Below are 22,967 nucleotides of genomic sequence, written 5' to 3'. Positions count from 1 at the left end.
CACTTCGACTTGCCTGTGACATAAATCTTACAGGACAGATACATTAACAGCAGCACCTTGCATTTTGGAAACTTTAACCATTTGCAGAGTACTTCACTGATCATACAGCAGCAAATGTCAGCACTGTCAACAATGATACAATGGCAGTTATGTATGTTTCTTACTGAAAAAAATCAAGCAGTCATTTCGCTGAAAAAAAAAAAAAAAAAAAAATCATTTCTCCATGCTTGCAAACACCATTTAGTTTGTGTTTGCACAAATGCAGTTCTCCACCTGAAAGGCTAGAATCTACTTCAAGTAGAAAAGCAATTGTTACACCTCAAGGCAAGTGTCCTTACAAGTCTGTAACACACAAAGATGATAGAATCCCAGTATAGCTATTATCACAGGATCATAGAATACTGGGTTGGAAGGAACCTCAAGGATCACCTGGTCCAACCTTTCTTGGCAAAAGCACGGTCTAGACAAGATGGCCATGTCCAGCCGAATCTTGAAAGTGTCCAATGTTGGGGAATACAACACTTGGGGAGATTATTCCAGTGGCTGATTGTTCTCATTATGAAACATTTTCTTCTTGTGTCCAATTGGTATCTTCCCGGGAGTAACTTGTACCCATTACCCCTCATCTTTTCCAGTTGACTCCGTGTAAAAAGGGAGTCTCCATCTTCTTTGTAGCCACCCATTAAATACTGGAACATCATGATAAGGTCTTCCCTATGCCTGCTTTTCTCAGGGCTGAACAAACCCAGTTCTCTCAGCCTTTCCTCATATGGCAGGCTTCCCAGTCCTTGGATCGTCTTTGTGGCCCTTCTCTGGACCCCCTCCAGCCTGTCCACATCTTTTTTGTACAGCAGGGACCAAAACTGAACCCAGTATTCCAGGTGTGGCCTGACAAGCACTGAGTAGAGTGGGATAATGACTTCTTTATCTCTGCTGGTGATGCCCTTGTTGATGCAACCCAGCATCCTGTTGAACTTCATAAGGTTTTTGTTAGCCCACTCTTCCAGCCTATCCAGGTTCCTGCAGGGTGGCTCTCCCTTCCAAAGTGTCCACCTCCCTACTCAGTTTGGTATAATCAGCAAACTATTATCACTGTAGACATTTAATGGTTCAGTAATTATGATATAGGAATCTCTCAAAGTACTCCTTTATTCATGCTATTTTGTTTTAACCCATAAGAAGCTTTGGAACAAGCCTTCTGTTATCCAGCAGCCCCTGACCCACCTCAAGAAGTAAACTAATAGGAAGTTATTAATCCATTTCAAACTCAAAGGAAAGTACTCAGTATGTTGACTCCTCCCAGCAAGTAAGAACAGGAAAAATAACTTCTTTCTAAACTAGCAAAATAATTTCTACCATCTTACACCATCATTTCTTCTGCATTTCTATCCACAATAGCAAGATAAATCAAGCATCAAGCCCCACCCCCAGATAAGCAGAAAAATCAGCTGATTTTCACAGCAGCTACACAAAACCAAGGGATAAATAAAACCAACGTGATCTTTGCTGGTCATGACTGTTCTTCTTGCCCATCCTGTCTCTTACTTTATATCTGAGCTAGTTTTGGCACAGCAGACTTGGGCACTGCCCGGGCACGACTAATGAACGCCATAGGCAAAGTCACAGGCTGAGCCTGCAGCACAGCCAGCAGGACCCTGATATCCCAGCCTGCAAGCTCTGGCTGTGGGACATATTTCTGTTAGTGCAGCAGCAGCAGCAAGAGAAGGCCTCAGAAGAGATGCACTGCATCAACAGTTGGAAATTTGGCCAAGATTAACTGTTGCAGAAGCCTGTAAGCTCAAGTGAAACAAAGGTCGCAATCCTGTTCTTTAGCCCCGAGATGCTGCTTCTTCCAAACCCTTTACCTTCCTGCTGCTCAGAGCTCATAAACTAACGCAGCCTAGGAGAAAGGACTCCAAAACTGTGATTTCAGATGGTGCTTTTGTACCCTTGCAGGATGGCTCCATCGTGTGACAAAAGAGGAACACTGCACCCACATGGGAATGGACTCAATAAAACAAAGCCTGCTTTCTCAGCAGGTGGTCCTCTGCCAGTGACTTAATTTATTCTAGCTAAAAAAACTCCGAGCAGTTCTTGGACAAAGACCTAGGATTAGCAAGTGAAATACAGCCTTCTTTTTAACCCCTTTGTAACTTCTACACAGAAATGCTGCCTTCTGTTTCAGAACTCCCCTGCTTAGCCTGGAGAAGGAGGAGGGATGTGGGATAAGTGGCAGTTGCACAGCGTGTTTGAAAGGATGGTTTAATTGTGGCAGGGTTTCAAGTTTTCATTCATTCAAGCACTTAGTTCTTTTTATAGTAGGAGTCTGTTATTTCCATCACCCCTGTCCATGTCAGTCAGTTACACATTTTCATTTCCAAGCCAAAAAGTTAAAATTGGTAAAATCTTAGAAGTTAGTATTAATGAAATAAAACTGACATAATTTCAAGTAGTTTACCTCCTTCAAAGCGATGACTAAGATGTTATTTACTCTGTGGTCTACACTCAGAAGCTTTTGAGCTATGTGTGTGGCTTGCAACCATATGGCTAGCTACATCAGGGGAGTCTTGACACTTACACGCCAGAGATGCTACCTCATTTCCTTCCTCCCCCGCTCCAAACCTAGCTCTCCTTTTTAAACTGTTCTTTCCAGACCCTCTCCCAGCGCTCATAACCTTCCTTCATTTTACTAGCGTATTAACTGTCTTCACCCTGGAGACCTCCTTCCTTCGGTGCCCCTTTGGCTGCACACAGCTCATACATGTTTCCCTTCTGGGACCTACTTCACTGTCCCACTGCCTGGTGAGGCAGCAGTAATTGTCCTTCCCAACGCTGGCCCACATCAGCATTTCAGCTTTGAAATAAAACACAGGGTCCAGCTTGGATGGAGTTAACTTGCTTCGTAGCAGCCCATATGGTGCTGTGCTTTGCATTTGTGGCTCGAACAGTGTTGGTGGCATGCCACTGTTGTGGCTACTTCTGAACAGCGCTTGCATGGTATCAAAGCTTTTTCTCCAAGCTTCTTGTTCAGGACGTGAGGAGGATCATCTCCAGTCCAAAGGATAAAGTTTACTCAGCACAGGAGGCTCTGCATGGCAAAGATGGAGGAGGTGAGCAGGCACCAGTGTGAGTTGCAGAGGTAACTGCCCACCCGTGGGCATACCTGCCAGGGACCTGATGGCACAGCCTAATCAAGGTCCCAGCGGAGGTCTGCGATGTGCCAGGAGTGCCCTGCCAGGGTCACAGCCAGCTGGACGGTGCAGGGGGAGCATCTAGGGCTTTATGACAGACAGCGGCTGCCATGCCATGCCATGCCATGCCATGCCCCTGCCCTACCTGCCCCGAGGTGCAGCTCCACCTGCCTCGGCTCCCCCACAGCCCTGCTCACCTCCCCTGTCTGTGCCACATGGAGTCTCCTGCCCCAGCCAAACTTCAGCCTTTGGACTCTGCTATGAGGCAGACGGACCCAGTAAAAGTGGTAAGCCACACTCCAGCCTTCCTCTGCCCAACCCCTACCTATCGATTAAAGCAGATAATCATGTGAGAGTATCGAGTTCTTACTAACTGCGTACACGTGTGAAGATTGTTTTACCACTTACATAAAAGTTTAAATCTTTAGTCTCTATCATTTTCAAGAAAATAAACTTCTGTAGTTTAGCTAACAAAAGGGAGCTATTTGATAAAGCTTCTTACAGGCTCAAATGAGATTAATTTACCACAGCTTATTAAATTACTGTCAGCTGAGTTGCAGTAAGTCCAGGGCTTGCTCTTAACCTAGAGTGAATGCAAAGCAACAAGGCTCAGCTTAGACCAAAAAGGTCTCAGATAGGTCTTGGTACTTAACATTTATCACAAGCTAAAAATGTACACTGAGACCGACCACACCTCAGATGACTAAGTGTAATTGCTTAATGACAGTAAATCGACCAGAGCTCTAAGTAGTCAGTCTTTTTGATTATCACGAGATCACAAGATAATACGGTTGGGAAGGAAATTCAATAGGTCAGACCGTGTTGCCCAGGGCTGGACTCAAGAGCAAAACCAATCAAGCAAAGAGATACAAACTTTCAAATTTTTACTGTATTTCCAGAGTTTTGCACAGTAACCTACCGTGCAGCTGTGTAACATTCACAAATTTCTTCAGTAACAAAATGTAAAATAACAGGGTACAAAAATAAGCACTTTAACTGCTTTAATTCTGCTTACTGTGTAAGCAAGAGCAGGAGTTATAACCCTCACTGGCTTTTACACCAGACTATTGATTCCATAAAAAAACCACCATGATGTGCCAAAGCCTGAAGCCTGACATCTGCTGCCAGACTGCAGCGAGCTCCCCGGGGCTCCCAGTGAGTTCACCGGGGGTCAGCACAGGTGCAGCACTTGTGCCATTTGTGGCACACGGCAGGACCAGACCTAACAGCACATCCTCCCTCCCCGTTCCCCTTTTCCCCATTATGAAGGCTGGCTGTATAGAGATAGATGCAATCCACGTTTAGCGGACCCTTTTCAGATTTGATCTTGCTAGTCATCCCAAACCAAACAGCAGCTGAGGATTTTCTGAGCACTGCAAGATCAATTCATAACTGACCATGCAGCACCGGGCAGGATTCATCATGCAGTATACTTTTCCTCCCCCTGTTTTTTTGTTTTGTGGTAGTGGTTGTAATCATTATACAGATCCTTAAAGACTTCCCTTACACCTGCTGGTAGCGACGCATTTAAGAACTTGATGTCACGTTCAATGCAAAGGTCAAGGATGTGATATATCCCTTCTGTGAGATGGCTCTTCACAGCTGGGTGCAAAGTCACCTACAAGAAGAACAAAACTGCATTAAACTTGAAGACAAAAAGGCAAGAAAACTGGATTACACATTTCAGCAGATTCTGTATGTCTGGTGTTAGCTGTATGCTAAGTCTCAGTTTCAAATGAGCACTTCCTTTAGGCTACTCTACCATTTACATTGGGTAGTCAATCAATTTTAACTGATCACTTAACAACTTGATATTTATCTAACAATTTGTATCTGAGGACTTCAAGCCTTAATAAAAGAAACCTTCAAAAAGCTCAGGATGTGTGTTTCCTTGATCTGTTCTAACATCAGGAATCAGGTACCTTGCCTGAAGTCATGCAGAAAGTTGAATGAATACAAGGAATGACTCAGGACTCAGTGACCTGCTCCTGCCATTACCCCTGCTCAACCCCACAACCAGCAGAACCCCCGCTACAACCAGGAACATCAGTACTGACTCTGGAGTCCGCTAGTGCTCCAGGCTAACTGAAATTTGTCCTGTGCTCACAAATCACTTGCTAAATACTTCAGCGCCTGAGGCGGTGCTGGCCTCTGGCATAATCACATTATTTTTGCCACAGAACCCTGTCTTATCTTTGCTGAATCCCAAAATTAGCTTTATGCCTCCAGACCTAAGCCTCTGCACTCCAGGCCTAATGAAAATTACATAAAAAGCTGTCATTAAAATTCAGACTTCTTTCTTCCTGAGGCAACTAATAAACTTTCTGCTAATGAAGTGCACTCCTAATCACTGTGACAGGCTCCTGCTCTCTTTCTGCCCTAAATGTAAAACAGCTAATATATTTTATTGGACCTGCTAACATAGCTGGGAAAAACATATAGCAGGCATTAAGGCACATAAGCCTCTTCGGATTTGTGACCCTGAAGAGTTTGCACGTCCAGAAGGTTGTCATTTTTTCCCCTTTATGTCAGTTGATCTATTGGCTGGTTTATAACAGATGTTATTTCTCCCTACACCGTGCACTAAAGTAACAGAACAGTTGAGCATCAGAACTCCCAGTGAATGCGCTGGGCTGGGCTCTCCCGTCCTAGGGCAGAGAAATGACTGCAGAGAACAAGGACAGGAAAACCCACAGCTATTGACAAGATGTCCCACCTGGGATAAGCAGATACCTCAGAGCTGCAGTTACTGGAACTGCATCCCTCACATCACAAATTATTCTGGACCCATGCCTTATTTGGGCCATTCTTGCTTTGCAGTGCAGTTTCCTATAAACACCCTCCAATAACACTATGGGAAGCAGAACCAAAGATTTAAACAGCTGCCACAACTGGCTGACAGTTAATTATGCTTGTAAGAGTTTTATGGTCTATATAGTTAGCACTACCAATTTGTCAAGCATTACAGAGCTCTTGATGTGAGACATTAAATGTGTGAAGAGGTATTTCACTATTGCTGAATTAAGCAACAGCTCATAGACAACAAGGGAAAAGCGCTGCCAACAGTATGAAAGAGGCTATAGATGCTACGCACCCCAGCAAGGAATCTTTCTAGATTAACACAACATAATTCACAAAATATTTTATTTCCTGGTATAAAAAGGAGCACTGAGGGAACTGTTACACAACTACTTTAGGAGTAAGTGACTGTTTAGGCCAGTAGCTTTCATCAGTTTTAGTTTGCAGACCCTTAAAAGGGTTCCAGTAAGCGTGCAGATGCCCATATAAAGACTTATATCTACCAACACGTTGTTCTCAGTTACCTTGGACGGACCCCCAGGGTCTTCAGATCACAGGCTGAAAGCCACTGATCTGGACTCAGAAGAGGTGAATGGTTAAAGGAGTTTTTCTCTCCCTCTGCAGAGCAACATGAAAGATGGGTATGTGCCCCCCTTAAGACAGGCATGCTGTGGCCTCCCCTTCCTCCGATATCCATCAATTCTCACCAGTCTAATGAGCAAATAAATCATCACCTACTTGTGATCTATCTATTCTGTCAGACAGAAAACACCCCTTTTTCACAGCATCTGGTGGCTCGCTAAACCAATTCTCCTTTCCATGCCCAAAGGTTCCATGCACACATTTAGTGATCTGTGGTTTCAGCTATCATCTATCACCTTCCACTTCCCAGTGAAAGTGTTGCACAAAACCTTCCTAGAAGTCTCATGAGACTTTGTACTCCTGCTAATACTGAGGTAAGTGCCCTTTCAACTTGAAAAGGTCATTTGACAATTCAAGTCAGGCTTTCTGACTTACATTCAGCGATGAACAGATTACAGAGTTCAGAGATAGTTAAATAGAACAGAAGTAGTCTTAACAGTAATTTGTCCCTAGTATTTGCTGAACTACTATGTTTACTATGTAAACAATAACTAACTTACCCAGAACACTAAATAACATGGCTAAAAACTGATATATCCCATTGTTTTGCTCTCAAACCTTGGAAAAAAGCTGTGGTACAGAGAAGGCAGCTGAGTTTAAGCTCCATAACAACCTTCATGGTTAGTGCCACCGGTTACACCATAATCCTTCAGAAACATATCACCAGTTAGGACATTTTTGTGGTAAGAAAGCCTAAAAACAAAGCCTAAAATTCCTTTCTGTATTTCAGCCCATGCCCAGGCCAGAGCCACAAATAATCAATTTGCAGGTACTTGCAACACAAGCAGCATTCAAACCCTGGTGAAACTTAAATCCATTAGGCTCAACAGAATGACAATTTGAACTTAGGTCTGGATGTGAGAAGCTACTGACCTGGTTCTGGCACCTGTAATAGCAGGAGTAGCTGTTTTCAGTAAGGATCGGAATTATATCTTTGGTTCGGAAGGAGAATTACTGAAAAGCTAACAATTCTCCGGCTTGGTAACGCTTTTTCCATTCACTTACTCATTTAGACCAGATTAAAAGATATTTTCCAGGAGAATTTTTCTCCATTACTTTGCCAGATGGGGCCCTAACTGCTATCAGTCCTGGACAACTGAGACTAGCTGGAAGAAGTACCTAACTACCACATGAAGAAAAAGCAACACCCAACATGACAGAAAAGCAGAACAGTTCTGTAAATAGGCATTGCATTGTTTTGCCTTAAAAAAAAACACAGCCTACACCTTTAGAAAGTTTTCAGGAGCTGGGTAAGAAAGATTCTTAGGAACTCTTGCTCAAAATAACAGAGAGTCTGGATCAAACCTGTATCCCCATGAGGCTTAGCAACTTTTGTAACTTCACAGATTTTACAAAACTTAAAACACAGTTGCCTTTGGAACAGGAACTCCAAAGCCAACTAAACTCCAATACCATGGCACTTTCAAGATGGATGAGAACATGTTACCTTCTGCAATTCAGTCACATACTGAGCCACAATGAAAGCAGAAAACACTGTAAAGTCCTCCATTTCTGCAGCAATATGAGTATACATCCGTTCCACCAAGTGTGCACACTTCAGTATATCTTCAAACTCATCTGCGTTGCCTAAAACAGAAAGTGAGTTGCAGTCTGGCATCTGAGGCTTAAAAACACTAGGGAAAAAAACCCAAAGAATCACCCAGTCTTCCATGATCCTTGAACTACATGAAGCCAACACCAGCTTGCCCATTTTATCTTCTTTCCATATCAAGCCACAGCTGAGAGGCCTCCCACACCCCCACAACACCATATGCATCTCTTACAATGGTTATTTTGTAAGAGCACACTGATTCCAACTCCATGTGCGCTGCAAGGCAAAAAGTATTTGTTACAGGTGCTGAAGTGCTAAAAGCAGCAGCTATGGTCCCTCCCATGATTCAGTCCCAACTAGCACTGTGGACATGAGAACAAGGAGACAGAAAAATAATATTCTCTATCTACAGAAAATCAGAAGACATCTCTTAGAAACAGCAGAGTAAGAGAGCTTTCTGATGAGATCTGTTATGTGGAAGATAGCAGCAGAAGCCACATAACTGGAGATACTTAAAGGGAGACTGGAGAGATCACCTGACAATTTACTCAGTAGGCAGTGAATGAAGAGAACTAACACAAACAAAGGAGAAGAGAAATTTAGAAATTACTTTCATGTTATCTGTTAGGAAAATAGAACAATCCTGCAAAGATAAACAGCATGTTTTTCAACTTGAGGATGCCACGTACCTGTAAGTTTCCTGTGACCCTTGCCTTGTGTAAACATATTGCAGAATGAAGCAAATTCTCAGAGTTTGGCACCAGTTTAACATACCTTTTCGTCTATCACTGAGCCTTTGTTAGTATATTCCTCCACGATGCATACATACACTTACATTTGCCCACGGTTGTGTGCAACATATCACCTAAGATAAATCTGATCATGGCATAAGCTGTAGGACATCAGTGGAAAGCCAGGATACAGTCAGTTGCAGGCCATGAGGTCAACTTGTCTCAAAAAGTCACCACTATTAATGACAGGGTATTTTTGTCCTGACCAGCATAAAGCACAGGATGATTACCTTAATTACTGTGAACATCTCTGACTTGGCTACTTTAACAATGCAAATTCTTTAATAATTTGCAGTAATAAGTCTTTTTTTTTTTCTTCCTTTTGAGATAATGAACTACACTAATTCCAAATCCTTGACCATGCAGACATACCATCTAATCCCAGTTGATGCTTCAGATATGTGTAATGTTCAGGCTTTATGCTTAGCATAGAATGGTGACAATTCAGGTCTGTAGTAACCATAGTTCCAGTCTCAAGAAGCTCCATTTACTAGGATCGATTTGGGGCCATAACTCAGGCATATTAGTCTATATCACCAGAGTTCACAGCCACCATACTTTCAGGCACAGGGGTTGATAGGAACTGGGCACAGCAAACCTTACCAGTTCCTGTCTACTTGCCAGCCAGTCAGTGAAGAATACCTTATCTACCTAAAGAAGTGCTGTCTGCATGCAGCTCCTCAGGAGCCCCACTTATCTTCGTAAGCCCACAATACTACAAAGCTCATCCTCAATTTTACATAAAGGACAGATAGGGCTAACGGTTTCAATGCCACAGCTAGGTTTTGGGGACTTTGGTTCTGGTGTCAAACTGCCCTGTTCTGCATCTCCTCTTCTAGAATATACAGAATTACAGTGTGCATGTATAATGCAAATGTGGAAAAGATATGGTACCTCTGTCTCCTTTCTGACGTCCTTCATGCATGACAGAAACAACCAGACGATGGAAACTGTTCAGAAAAGATGGTGCTGCTTTCAACAGCACCTGCAAAGACATGAAATAAAAACATCTGAGATTATGTAGTAAAAGGAATAGAGAGGATAGACATACACCACCCCATAGTCTGAGGGAAATTAATTCCTGTGAAGGAAACAGTATAGCTTTTAGAGCTGTCAGGAGCAGAGACTATCTTTTCACTCTGCATCCATACAGAATCTAGCACAAGAGAATCCTGGAGCAGGACTGCAGTCCTGGCCATATTCAAATATAAATAACAAGTAAACATCACATTAGAGTTACTTCATCTCTCCAAACCAGCATTTCATTTAGTGTCCTAATGTCTAGGGAATTTGTTCTTGCTGGTAGAGAACCTGTGTAGCCAGACAGATTCACAGAATGCAGGGTCCAATAACACTACAGATCACTCTGTGAAAACAGCCTGGATAGGCAGCTTTCTACCACAGGGGTTTTGTAAGGGCATTTTAGCAATGTGTACTGCCTTGCTTTTAGAATTTTCCATTTCCCCACCTTTAACTCTCTTCATTCTCAGTCCTAACACAAATGCATGAGGCCCCTTTCCTTTTTATTCTACCTCTGCCTACATATTCCACGTAGGAGTATCTCCAACCCTGTGCAAGTCCTGGCACATCTTCACTTTCCCATGCCAGAAGGCTGACAAGAACACCAGGATGGTACAATGTTTGAAGGTCATCAACTTCTGACATGTCTAAGCACTGTTTTCAAGGGCCTGCAGAATCTTGATCTCCAGTGAGAATGAGGTCCTAGAGCCTGAGCCATTTGTGCTTCCAGAAATCAATCATGAAAAAAGGGAAAGCTTTATTCTAATCCAGCATCAGATGTTGATAAGCAATCTGCTGCCAAAGACCAACAATGCAGGCATAAAACAAAGCAGAAGAGCAACATAAATGATGTAATTTTGAGATACCCAGCCTTTTAAATGACAAGCGGTACAAAGCACTTTCATACTATCAGGACAAATTATTTCAAAGCCACTATTAAAAAAAAAAATTCTCATCACTGGCCTCTGTGTTGGTTCTTTCTACCTCTTTCCCCTTCTCCCACCCCCTCACAGATATACCTTCGGATGACACTGCACAATAGAGAAGAGCACTTCATGGACTCCCAGGAAGACATTGCGATAGTCTTCTGTCTTCAGATGATCCAGAGGGACTGTTAGGAGAATGCTGAATGCCAATGACACATGGTGTGGATTCAAGAGAACCCCTTCTCCTTGCCTTAGCAGAGCTGCTACAGTCTCTAGAATAGGTACAACTATGGTGGAAGTCAGTGACTGGTCCTGACAGGCCTCTTTGGTTTGCATCTACAAGAAGACAGGAAACAGATAAGGAGGAGTGCATTAGCCACCTATCACTAGAATTTGCACACCACGGAACCATAATGCTCTGACTTGAGTCACTGCAACTAGACTGGTGCAAGCTGGACTGGCAGGGAGACTCCTGCACTTTAGCCATTTTTGTGCAACTGCACCCTGGGCGAGGATGCATATGACGCATTTCAAGCAAGCACTGCTGTGAGTGTGGAATTGCAGCTGGTCCCCAGTCCCCCGACAACCAGCACCTCTTCATATGAATGCATTGATGCAGTTCTCTCTTTTACAAGCATGCAGACCTACCAAAAAAGGGCAGAAGCTGCATGCTTACAATTCCCAGGCATTGCAGGGCCAGACTGACAAATTCTGGTCTAGAGACACCATCAAGAAAAACTTAAATCACTAAGTTTGTATGCTGTACAGGAAGGACAGGAAACCTAGGTTTGGTTACTTTCAGTTAAGTTTCCCATTCATAATTCAGTGAATTTATATTATTATTTTTTAATATGAGCACTTTCCTCTTTTTGTTTTGCTGCCGTTGGCTTCTGCTGCGACATGTGGCTGACAGTTACCTTCTCCTTTGGACAGGAGGAAGGACAGGAGACTCAGACTCTTTTCTCTGCAGCCTAACAAGTTTCTCCCAAGCTCCAGATTACATGGTGCAGTCCCAGCAAATTACTGATAATAAGAAATGGATGACCTACACGCTGCACTCACAGAAGGAGATTTACTTGAGGAAGGAGGAAAGAAAGGGTCTAGACAAAAAAGTGCAGGTGAATCTGGTATGGATTTGTCTAGTATGCACAACTTTTTTGTTCCTGTGTGCTTCTGTGCATGTTAGATGTAACGCCTACAGACTCCAACAAATAAAAGGGATAGGTAATGAAGTTACAATAGATACTTACAGCTAAAGCTGTGATTATCTGTGGGCTGACAAACCAGAAAGCTTTCTCTTTGTCTCCACTCAATGGGCAGCTGAGCAACAATTTGGTTAGCGTAACAGCTGACAATACTTCCTGCAGAAAGCAGATTGATGATCAGTCACGGGTACAAGATGCACTGGCTCCTTTCAAGTGCAGAAGAGTTTTTTCAAGGGCAGTGGCAGTTTTGAGCATTACCAGAGCCTTGACACATGAAAGTCCTCCCACCAACACATCTCTTTGGAAACTGTGAAGTAAGCAGCAGCTCAACAAAATTCAATATGCTGAGCAGCTCTGGCCGAAATGTACTGCATGCTACATTTATTTTAGAATCAACTTACTGTACAAAAACGCTTACATGATTCTTAAGGAAAGCCTTCTCCTTCAACTGCCACTAGATAACAGAGGGAAGTGGGGGTAATACAGAGACACCAGCACACTATATGCTAAGAATGCTGCGTTTGGCAGCAGGGGTTTTTTTACTTGCTGGCTGTTATGACAGACTAATAAAAGAAACATTACAAGCTATACTGAGGTGGCAGGAGTTACATGCACAGTACAGGAATTCCAGATACACTTTCAAAAAGCCATATCAAGAATTGATGCAGCATATCTGTGTCTATTTCTGACAAATAAGACAGAACCAGACAAACCCCCAAGTTTCATTCTCAAGTCACTGAGCTTTCTACAGAGGGTACAGCTGGCTTTTTTGGCAAGTGTTCCATATGTCACCACTGCTGCTTAAGCTGCTCTGGAGAAAGGCATAGTATTTAAAAAGCTACTGAGTGATATCTGGTTATTATAGAGTAAGTCTTTATAGAGACAAAACCCAAAAGCACAGGTGCAGTTTTGGTTTTACTTAATGCCAGCATTTCTAAAAGTGCCTTTAATCCTGTTAAGAAGAGCCACAGACAAACAGTGGTTAAACTCACTGACTGCTAGCATCTGTTGTGCAAAAGCTCTGATCAGCAAGTAGAAAAAAAAATTCAGCATGGCCTGTAACATCACAACTGTGTAGTTTCTGTTGACAACACAAAGAATTAAGAATGCTGTGTCCTTAAACTGGACAGAAAGTTTTTCCAGTAGGTTTCCATGATCTCTCCACCTCTCTCAATTTATATCCAGAACATAGCACAGTCACCAAGCCCTTAACCATGTAAATTAATTTGAACTCACCACTGAACATAAACCAGGAAGAGGAAAAAAATATTTATCAGATGTCATTCAGCCAACAAAATTTTTTCAAGATGCAGAAGACTGAAGAAAGAAGTTGACAATAAACTAAACTCATGCCTTACTTTAGCCTTCTGTTGCCAAACATTCTTCATTTCAAGTCCCTGCAGCACAAGCCTCATTATGGTATAAAACTCCTCAGCAGAGCAGTTTCCCAGCAGCTGGACAAGCACCTCCGTCAGCTCCATCTCCATACTTTGGATCACCTGGGTTGTGATTGCAGGACCTGCACATTCAAGAGACACAAGCATGTCTAACCAATTCCCAAGACAGGGACTTCCACAAGTAAGAACAAGGCGAACTGAACCTTAAAACAGCTCTGTGGGTACCTTTTTAACACTCAAATGCATAGAGGGCCCCACGCTTTCCCTTTACCTCCCTCCCCTATAGCACAATGAATTACTGTTCTCAAGTATTTCCTACCTGAGGGTTCACAGAGCAGTCATCATACCAATGAAAAGCCTTCAGTAGTATGAAGTACTGCAACAAAGTGTGTGCACAAGCCAAGGGAGCAGGCTAAACAAACCACAGGGCTTTACTACAAATGATGACCAGAGAGCCATCACAAATCACAAAAGCATTAAACTGACAAAGTTTAGGTCTCTGCTGATCATAAGTCACACTCCCCCCTTACTCAATTATTACTACGTAGACAGTCGTAGACTAGCTTCTGTCTTAGTTGATTCTGAAGGCTTGTTTTTTAGTTCCACGAGTACCCACAGGATCTGCGGCAATGCTGAAAGTCTTTTTCAACAGGAATCCACATTTCATCTTATTGAATACTTTACTTATTCATCAGAAATTCTTACAGATTTTCACAGTGGTTAATTATGTCTCCCGGCTAAAGCACTTTACCAATCTTACACTAGTGAAGTGAGGCACAGGAGAGAGAGAAAAGCCAGCAGAAAAATTACAACAATTGACATATCCTCATGGTTCCTAGTTCTAACGTGAAATCCCTGCTCCCAGTGCCCTTACTGAATCCCACAACACTGAAGGATCAAAATGCAGGCCAGGGAAGAGACAGACTAAGGCTGTACCTGTATGTAAGTTCTAGCTCAAATTCAACTGCGCAAATTCAAGATCAGATTTTCCATGGAAAGCTGTGCTCTGTTCTTAACTACCTAATGCCAATACAAACATTGAGATCATGACTGTAGTTCACTTGAGCAGTAGCATCCAAAGTGGGGTGCGCACACCCCAGGGTGCGCACAAGACAATCCACTGGGGTGTGGGAATTATAAATAAAATATCTTTAATAAATAAGTAAAAATAGTGTTTATTTCATCTTTACCTCATGCTTTTTAAACTTTTTTTGTGTATGCTTTGTAATGTACGTAGTATACTAGTAGAGTAGCACATGCATATAATTTGTAAATAAACTCTTTTTTTTTTTTTCAACTGATAAGTATGCGCAATTAAAAATGTTTGGAGACCACTGCACTAGAGCATGTTAGTAGCAAGTTTGACAAATTCCAACTGTTTGAAGAAGTCAAAGAGAACAGTTATGCCTGTGCTGTGTTTTGTTCCTCTTTCTGAATGAGACAATTTAAAGGAACCATTAGGTCATACAGCTGGCAAGAGAGGTTTTTCATGTCATTTCTAGCCCTGGCTCTTTATTTGATGGGGATAAAGGGACTGATCTGCCACTCTCCCACAGACTTTATCAGAATTACAGGTGTTCAGCACCCTTAACAGTTAGGTGACTTCCATTGTTCTATAACCTCACCTATCAGATACAAAAACAGATAAGTATTTTACTGCAAGGTCCTCCGAGATGCTCAGATAAGACATACCAGATCTGACCTGGCGCACACCTGCTGCTGCAGTGGTGCCTACCATACCGACAACAAGAGTAGGACACTGCACCTTCAGCCCTACAACCAGAAGTATTACCATGTTCCAGTTACTGTCAAAATGCTGTCCAGGGATGAGTAACTTAGGACCTCAACTTTGTTAAGATGCTTACATCTTCCAGAAGATCATTACCAAATTAGATGGTGGCTGTGGTCCTAGTACCACAACATCGCCTCCGTGAAAATTTTCCTGTTACGCATTTATAAAAGGATAGCCTACTGCTTTAATGCAAGTAAATAGATACAGACTTTTCAAAAACATGTATGTTTTGCTAAATGGCTTTTAACTTGCCTCTGTGCTGCAAAATTAGCAAAGGAAGTGGAGAAAGGGTTTTTCATACCAGTGAGCAGCTTTTTTATAGCAAAAACAACCATGACCGCAGCTTCTTTTCCAGGATACAGCTCTGGCACTGAGCAAAAGACCGTCAGGAACTGCAATGCAGACTGAAGGAACTGCAGATTACTACCAGCGAAGGGCAGCTCTCTCAGTATCTGACAGTAAAACTTTTGGTACAGTTTAATACGGGGTTGCTCCAAAAACCCACTGGGCTCCTTCTGCCAGCCCTTCTTGACACCATGGCTCAGATCTGCTTTGAGAAGAGTAGTGACAGATGGTATGAATGCTACAGGCAAAGGCTGGTTTTGGGTGTTACTCTGAAGACCGTGTTCAACAGTTCTGACCATCTGCAGAACTACTGGCTCCAACAGAGCAGACAGTACATCTGCAGACTGCAGCTTCTTTTCTGGCAGCTGCTGAAGGTAGAGTGTGACGACATGACACAGCGTGGTGAATGTCATGAGCAGTAACTGCCCAGCTGCAGCATTTGAGTTTTTGCTTTTGGCTGCACCAACATCTGGCTTGCAGCTCACCAGGAAAGACATGAACTTCTCCAAGTTGAGCCTCACACTTTGCCTTCTTTCAATAATCATCTGGAGAAAATTTTCCAAAAAGGCTTGGACTTCCTGGAGATACTGCGCCCAAACAGGAACCGTCGAGACATCAGTGAAATTTTTGCTAGCTGTAAGCTGGGAGGTCATGACAGCCTCAAGAACATCACTGGCATGAAACACCTTAAAAACGGAGTTGGCATTCCTGCCAGCTTGCAGGCACCTCAGGAGGTGGAAGCAGGTACTTAAAAACTTCAGCAATAACAGCTTGCTGCAAGAGACACTAGCCCTGGTATTGACTAACAGGGACAGCAGCACCAGAAAACACCGGGTACAGTCAGAGGGAAGAAGACTATCTAGTTTCAGAAGAGAAGCAATTTCTAGCAAACCCAAGCAGCTTTCTAGCTGACTTTCTTTCAGGATGACAGGGCAGTCATTTTTTGCTAACAATACTATACATTGGGCAACTTTCTCCAGTGTTTTCCAAGACAAGCTGAGCTCATCCTTTAGCAGTTTGTTTTCGGACGGTTCTTCCAACGGGTCAACAGGTCTGCAAGGAGCCAGGATTTCTTCATGCCAAGGAATATTACCTGCAGCCAGCAGTTGAAGTGGCAGATCTACTGAATCCCTGGCAGCAGTGGGCAGCACCCTAGCGATCTGATGAATAAGACTGGTCAGAAAAGCACAGTGCAGGACCTTCATTTCTGGGAGAAAGGAGCTATGCATCAAACCAAGAGATATCTTTCCAATGCTGATGGAAGGCTCCTGGTCTGTGGCAGCTTCCTGGGCTTTGGCCAATACTAACGTCTCTAGAAGCACATTTGCAATGTACTCCACATCTTTCAAGGAAATATACGGCAACAGGATAGTCAGGTTGGAGATGACAAGGTGCCAATGTGCTGTAGGGTAGGTAAGATTGCTTATTGCGCTGATATCTCCATCCCATGGTTCAGATTCTCCCCTGCTCATGCTGGATCTCCCAGACTCCAGGATGAAAGCTGCAGCATGCTGCAAGGCCTGTAGGTCAGCTTTGGCCTGCATTAAGATCATCTTCATTTTCTGAAGTGTGAGCAGTTCTAAGCAATATTTGCTAGTGGAGGGAAAACTATCTGCAAGTTCCATGACTCTCTCCCAGCACTGCTCCTCCACACCCGGGAGGAAAGCTGAAATGCCCCAGTGCCTTGCAGCAGGTTCAGCAACAGCAGCAGCAATTTCAGCTGTTGGAGACACATATTTACTGCAGCTAACACCAAACAAAGTGTCTACCTCAACCCAAGTGTAAACAAGGAGGAGAGCAGAGTCACTGGCCTTCCTTAGCCAAAGGTCTGACTTCTCTTCCTCTCCTCTAGGAGCCTGCAGCAGCTCCATCAGTGGCTGAATTACCCCCTTCTGCATCTTTGCCAGCAGACTCTGAGTGCGAAGGACCACAGGTGAAGGAGTGACATCATCTAGGCTCCTCATGTTGAACAGAAAAGCATGCAGCACCGAGCTCACTGAGAGCAGCTTCAAGGCCATGTCGGCTGACCCTTCAACAGCAGGAATGATAAGGGTCTGGCACTTCTCCACGAAGAGGCACAAAATGTCCAGAATCTGGCTGGGTGGCAGTTCAAGGAGGCACTCACGAAGCTTTACTGTCAGGCCAGCAGAGAACACAGGCGGCCTCAGTTCATCAGCAGCTGGCCAGCAAAGGACTGTCAGCACCTCCTCAAAGAGCCGTGGGAACTGTCGCAGCTTGGAGTAAGTCTGAAACATGGTGTTGATGAGAGCCTCCTGCGGCTTGTTCGTACGTGGCTCAGAGACCTTGGCATCAATCCAAGCTGAAGCCACTAAGTCATCCAGGTCTGGCTCTACTATAAGGTGGTTTAATGACATCAAGAGTTTGAGACACCTGAACCAAGCTGGGATGGAAGCTTGGGAGTGCCTCATCAACATCTGGGCTAGCTTGCGGTAAAACCCAAACTGTACCTCCTTGTGCCGGATACGGTCACTGGCAACATTATAGATATCACTGCTAAGCACCAAGTTCAGAAGTTGTTCCAAAGCAAGCAGGTCCGTGCTCCAGTCCGCAGAGGAAAGCGTATCCTCCCTCGCACCCTGCTGTAGGCCAGAGAGCCTGAGACAGCCAAAAAGCCTGCTGAGCATGTGGAAACACACAAGGTGGTTTTCTGCCTTACAGTATGAGTCCAGAAATAGCTTATATAGCAGGGACACCGAACCAGCTACAACAGCTCCATGGAGGGCAGGTTCACAAAAGCCACTGCCCAGCTTGGTCTGCACTGTGTTGACTGGTAACAAAAGACTTTTCAAAGCTCCTTTCTTCTTCTCCTGGAGTTCCTGTTCCGGCAGCAGTTCCTCTTTGTAGGATGAGAAAAGCTCAGGCTGAAATAACGCAGCCTGCAGCAAAGTTTCTACTTGGTTTCGGATTTCCCTGCTCAGGTGCTGACGAACATGGTTGTCATCTGCTTGTGTCCAGCTCCTCACACTTAGCAAGTGCCTCAGGAGCAGACACGGCTGGAGCAAGTGACTTGTCACTTGCCCAAACACACGATTCGGGTTGGTTTGCTGCCTCTGGATCAGGAGGTACTGAGCAAAGGTAAGCTGGAGGACACTGAACAACTGGGAGCCCACAGCATCGTCAGAAGCCAGCTGCTGACATGCCAGCTTGGACAGCTTGCTGAGGAGATCGACCAAGAGCTCACACTTTGCTGTGTAAATGATGGAGAGCGAAGGAGTAGAAAGGATGCCACTGGAGCAACTCAGCACCGTGCCAATGTTTTGCTGTGTTTTTTGAGAACAGGCCTCTGATAACCTTTCATTTATGACCTGAAAATTGGGGGTGGGGGGGTTGGGGGAAGAGAAAAAAAACCAGTCAATTTTGCACACAAAGATAAAGCTCATCATAATGAGCCAACAACACCTTCTGTCAGCTCTGGCTGCAAGAAGGAAGCGACAGGGACCTGCCAACAGCTGCTGCTGGGCCTCTCACATCGTAGGTCTCAAACTAGAAGGTCCTCTGGCCAGAACTGTGTCCCTGCTTTTGTTTGCACCACAGGATGAGTGAGGAAGCCCTCATTCAGTATGTGTGCTACTGGCAACAACATAAGACTACCCATACTTGATCCTACAGAAAGGGAGTAGGGGTAAATTTCCTCCCTTCTTGCAAGGTCCCCAAAATTATGCTCCAAACAAACAACAACAAACCCCACACACAACACACATCACACCTTTGATCCAGGAAGCTCATTCAGTAAGAATGTCTGTGACTAAATATCATCTTTATATTTTAAAAAGAGCCAGTTTCCTGTGCTGATATCTGGAATGTGAAGAACATTCTCTCTCCTCTTTGAGGGATATACAGTTCTAAGGAATTAATGTTTACTTGAACTTGCATTTTGCTTCCTCTTCCCAAACTTTGTGTTGATTTCCCTACGGTTTTCACCTTTGATCCCCTTTTTATTTGCTCCCTTTTTTCACCTCCGGATAATCCGGAAGCAAACAAGTTCAGCAGCAATTTACAAATCTGCCTCCGTTCCAGAGTTAAAAACTGCACCTGTCTCCTCACACCTTGTAGTGGATGGTCCACCTCCTCAGCTCAAGCCCCACTGGACCCTCTACCACCTCTGTCCTTGGCCTTCAGGGTACTCTGGCCTGTACCTCCCACCTAATCTTCAGCCAGACAGCTTTTCACACCCAGACCACATTCAAATTTGGCACAATTTCTACGTATCATCTCTGAAGCACAGATTTCATCCAATCAATTCTCTGTACTTCACGACTCAATTTCTGCAGGTAAAGACAATCCTGACTTGCTTCCTTCCAACCGGATCACAACTAAAAAGGTCATTTTTCCAGTCATTTTGACTGCCTTTGCAGCCATCCACTAATTCTGCTATTTCTGTAACCAGGAAGCTGAATAAGAAGTTACATTTTCTCATTCAGTTCTAAACTGTAACTGCAGTCTCCCCCACTCACTTCCAGCTGAGGCTAAAATAATGATACGATTAAGATCAGCAACGATTTGGTGCCACCACTGTTCAGAGTCATCATAAGAAGCTGCAGGGTCTGCTGAACAGCACATCACAGTGCACAAGTACTCAAGCCAAACACACTGATGAGCCCCTCAGTGAGGGAAAATCTCTCTCTCTCTAAGACTCCCAGGTAAAATGGCAATATAAGCAGTAAATAATTTAGAAGAGCAACGTATGGAACTGAGCCTTTACTTAAATACTTAAACCAGTTCACTCTCTGATAGTTTGAAGAAGTTAAAGACAGAGAGGAAGACTGTTATTAGAATGCTCTGCCATTTTCAGCCTTAGTGCTGCACAAATACAAACTGTATTGCAGAACAGAAATAAGAGTTTTTAGTAGTGGTCCTAAAAGCCATCAGATTAATTATTATATACTTCATGTAACAACCTACACTGTGAGAAAGAGTCACATACTGTAGAAGACACGCACTGCTATCCAGCATGTGACAAAATACCCACAGTTTTAGTTACCTGTGCAACTGAAAAACTGAGACCGATTGTCTTCCCACTCTTTAAGAGATTCTGTAGTCTTCTACTATGGATAACGTTGTCTAGATACGCCCAGAGTTTCTCAACAACTTCATCCTCCAGTTCAGATTTCTTATTGTAGTATGAAACCAACGCATGGCTCACCCAATCGAGTAATACCTGTTAACAACAGGGAACAGAAATAATCTTTAATAATGCCCACACGAAAACAAGACAAAAGTAGTACCTCTTCACAATTACAGCACTTGTGCCTTGAGAACTGCTCTACGTCCAAGCAGAATAGGCTCTGAACGAGCAGAGAAGTCCACCCTTGCAGGTTTCAATTCCTAAAAGCTTTCATTCTAAACCCAGCGTTGGGCCTGTGCTCCCCTGTACCATCCTAAAACAGCTTTCAGGAGTCAATACCCTAAGGCCCTTTCATCAGGGCATAATTCTGACAGTCGATGCTGACTAACGAATGTAGTCTTTTAAATCAAAACTTAAAGAATCAGATGGTTTTCACTTTCTGACAATTGGTATTCCTTTCACATCCTCCTCTTTGTATATTTAGATTTACTACCCAGAAGTTCAGGCCTAGGAATTTAGATGTGTGCAAACTGGAAAAGGTTGAAACCTACTAATTTAAATTATTGATTTAAAAAGAAAAGGATGGTGTATGGCTAGGTTTAATATTCTAAGTACCTGAAGTAGCAAGAACTCAAAACATGGATCTCGGACGGTGCAAACCCTAGACCCCACAAAACAGCTTGGCTGGAGGAGCAGCACAAGACACCCCTCCCTCAGGGAAACACTGAGCAGACCTTCAGGAAACAGGGTCAAAACAAAAGGATTGAGGGGAGAGGGTGGGTTCCAAGCAGAGAACACCAAACCACCTTCTAAGGAGAAGCCCACGAATCCACAGTGCACTCTTTCATGTGCACAAGTTTAGAGCACCCGAAAACACGTGTCTAGCTACAGTCAGTTCTCCCACCCTGAAGTTTTTGTTCTTAACTATGACCAGAAGCATCAGACTTTAGAGTGTTCCTGTATAGGACTGTGATGGTTTAACTTCAGCCAGCAACTAAGCACCACGCAGCCGCTCGCTCACTTCCCCTCCCCCCCTCCCAGTGGGATGGGGGAGAAAATTGGAAAAACAAGTATAACTCATGGGTTGAGATAAGAACAGTTTAATAGAACAGAGAGGAAGAAACTACTAACAATAATAATAACAATACTAAAATGACAATAATAATAATAATAAAAGGATTGGAATATACAAAGCAAGTTATGCACAATGCAATTGCTCACCACCCACTGACCGATGCCCAGTTAGTTCCCAAGCAGCGATCTGTCCCCCCCGCTCCAGGTCAACTCTCCCCAGTTTATATTCTGGGCACGATGTCCCATGGTCTGGAACACCCCTTTGGTCAGTTTGGGTCAGCTGTCCTGGCTGTGTCCCCTCCCAACTCCTTGTGCCCCTCCAGCCTTCTTGCTGGCTGGGCATCAGAAGCTGAAAAATCCTTGACTTGGTCTAAACACTACTTAGCAACAACTGAAAACATCAGTGTGTTATCAACATTATTCTCATTCTGAACCCAAACCATAACACTATACCAGCTACTAGGAAGAAAATTAACTCTATCCCAGCTGAAACCAAGGACAAGGATATAATAACCAATGCTAATGACAGCTCTGAAGGGGATGGTTTCTCATCGACCTGGGAGACAGAAAACACGCACTGTCCTCTCTATAAGAAAGACTCTTCCTTCCTGCCCTAATGCAGATCTTTCTGCTGAAGCTACCTGAAAGCTGATGTTGTGGAAACATTTCCTATAACGACGCAGCAATCAAGAGTCACCAACAATTCCACATCAGAGCTGTATTTGCACTACTACCTAGGCTCAAACGCTTAAGCAACTAGACCTGGATTTGATGAATCAATTCGCCCTCAGCACCAATTAACTATTGGGATATTTTTTTTCGTTTCGCTGCCTACCATTGAAAAGTACTTACTTGCTCCTTATTAGGGAGGACACACTGGTGAGAAATCCACGCAAAATGGGCTAGTTTGAGTTTCTCTTCCCAAGAAGTCTTGGCGCTTTTCAGCTTCAGGTAAATCCCAGAGTAGATCGCTGCCATGGGGACAGCACCCCTGAAAGAAACGTCAGAGGAGGAGAAGGCAGTCGGACGGGAAGGCGGCCCCGCACCCACCGCTCAGGGCCTCCCCCTCACCGGGGGCACACCAGGCCCCCGCGCACCCCCGCTCCCACCTCTCCCCCACCAGACCGCCGACCCCCCGTCCCCCTCG

The 22,967-nt window shown here is 43.9% G+C and overlaps 1 protein-coding gene across 2 annotated transcripts; it reads right to left on the bottom strand.

Annotated features, from left to right (window-relative positions):
• Positions 1-3,148: 3,148 nt before the first annotated feature.
• On the bottom strand, positions 3,149-22,812 carry URB2 (URB2 ribosome biogenesis 2 homolog (S. cerevisiae)). 2 transcript variants are annotated; one of them, XM_010562667.1, is made up of 9 exons: positions 22,673-22,812; positions 20,663-20,839; positions 15,617-18,986; positions 13,485-13,645; positions 12,172-12,282; positions 11,015-11,257; positions 9,870-9,960; positions 8,080-8,219; positions 3,149-4,809 (listed from the first exon to the last, which is right to left on the bottom strand). In XM_010562667.1, exons 1-9 carry the CDS (start codon positions 22,796-22,798, stop codon positions 4,612-4,614), a joined length of 4,617 nt encoding a protein of 1,538 aa, XP_010560969.1. In that variant the 5' UTR covers positions 22,799-22,812; the 3' UTR covers positions 3,149-4,611. The 2 variants fall into 2 exon arrangements, with proteins under 2 accessions (XP_010560969.1, XP_010560971.1); XM_010562669.1 differs by lacking the exons at positions 3,149-4,809; positions 8,080-8,219; positions 9,870-9,960 and adding an exon at positions 10,512-10,721.
• Between the last annotated feature and the right edge of the window lie 155 nt (positions 22,813-22,967).

The sequence above is a fragment of the Haliaeetus leucocephalus genome, unplaced genomic scaffold (assembly GCF_000737465.1).
Source record: "Haliaeetus leucocephalus isolate CR32 unplaced genomic scaffold, Haliaeetus_leucocephalus-4.0 Scaffold162, whole genome shotgun sequence".
In the NCBI taxonomy this organism is placed as follows: domain Eukaryota; kingdom Metazoa; phylum Chordata; class Aves; order Accipitriformes; family Accipitridae; genus Haliaeetus; species Haliaeetus leucocephalus.
The sequence above is the reverse complement of the archived record's forward strand: the minus strand, read 5'-3'. Positions and strand labels throughout refer to the sequence as shown.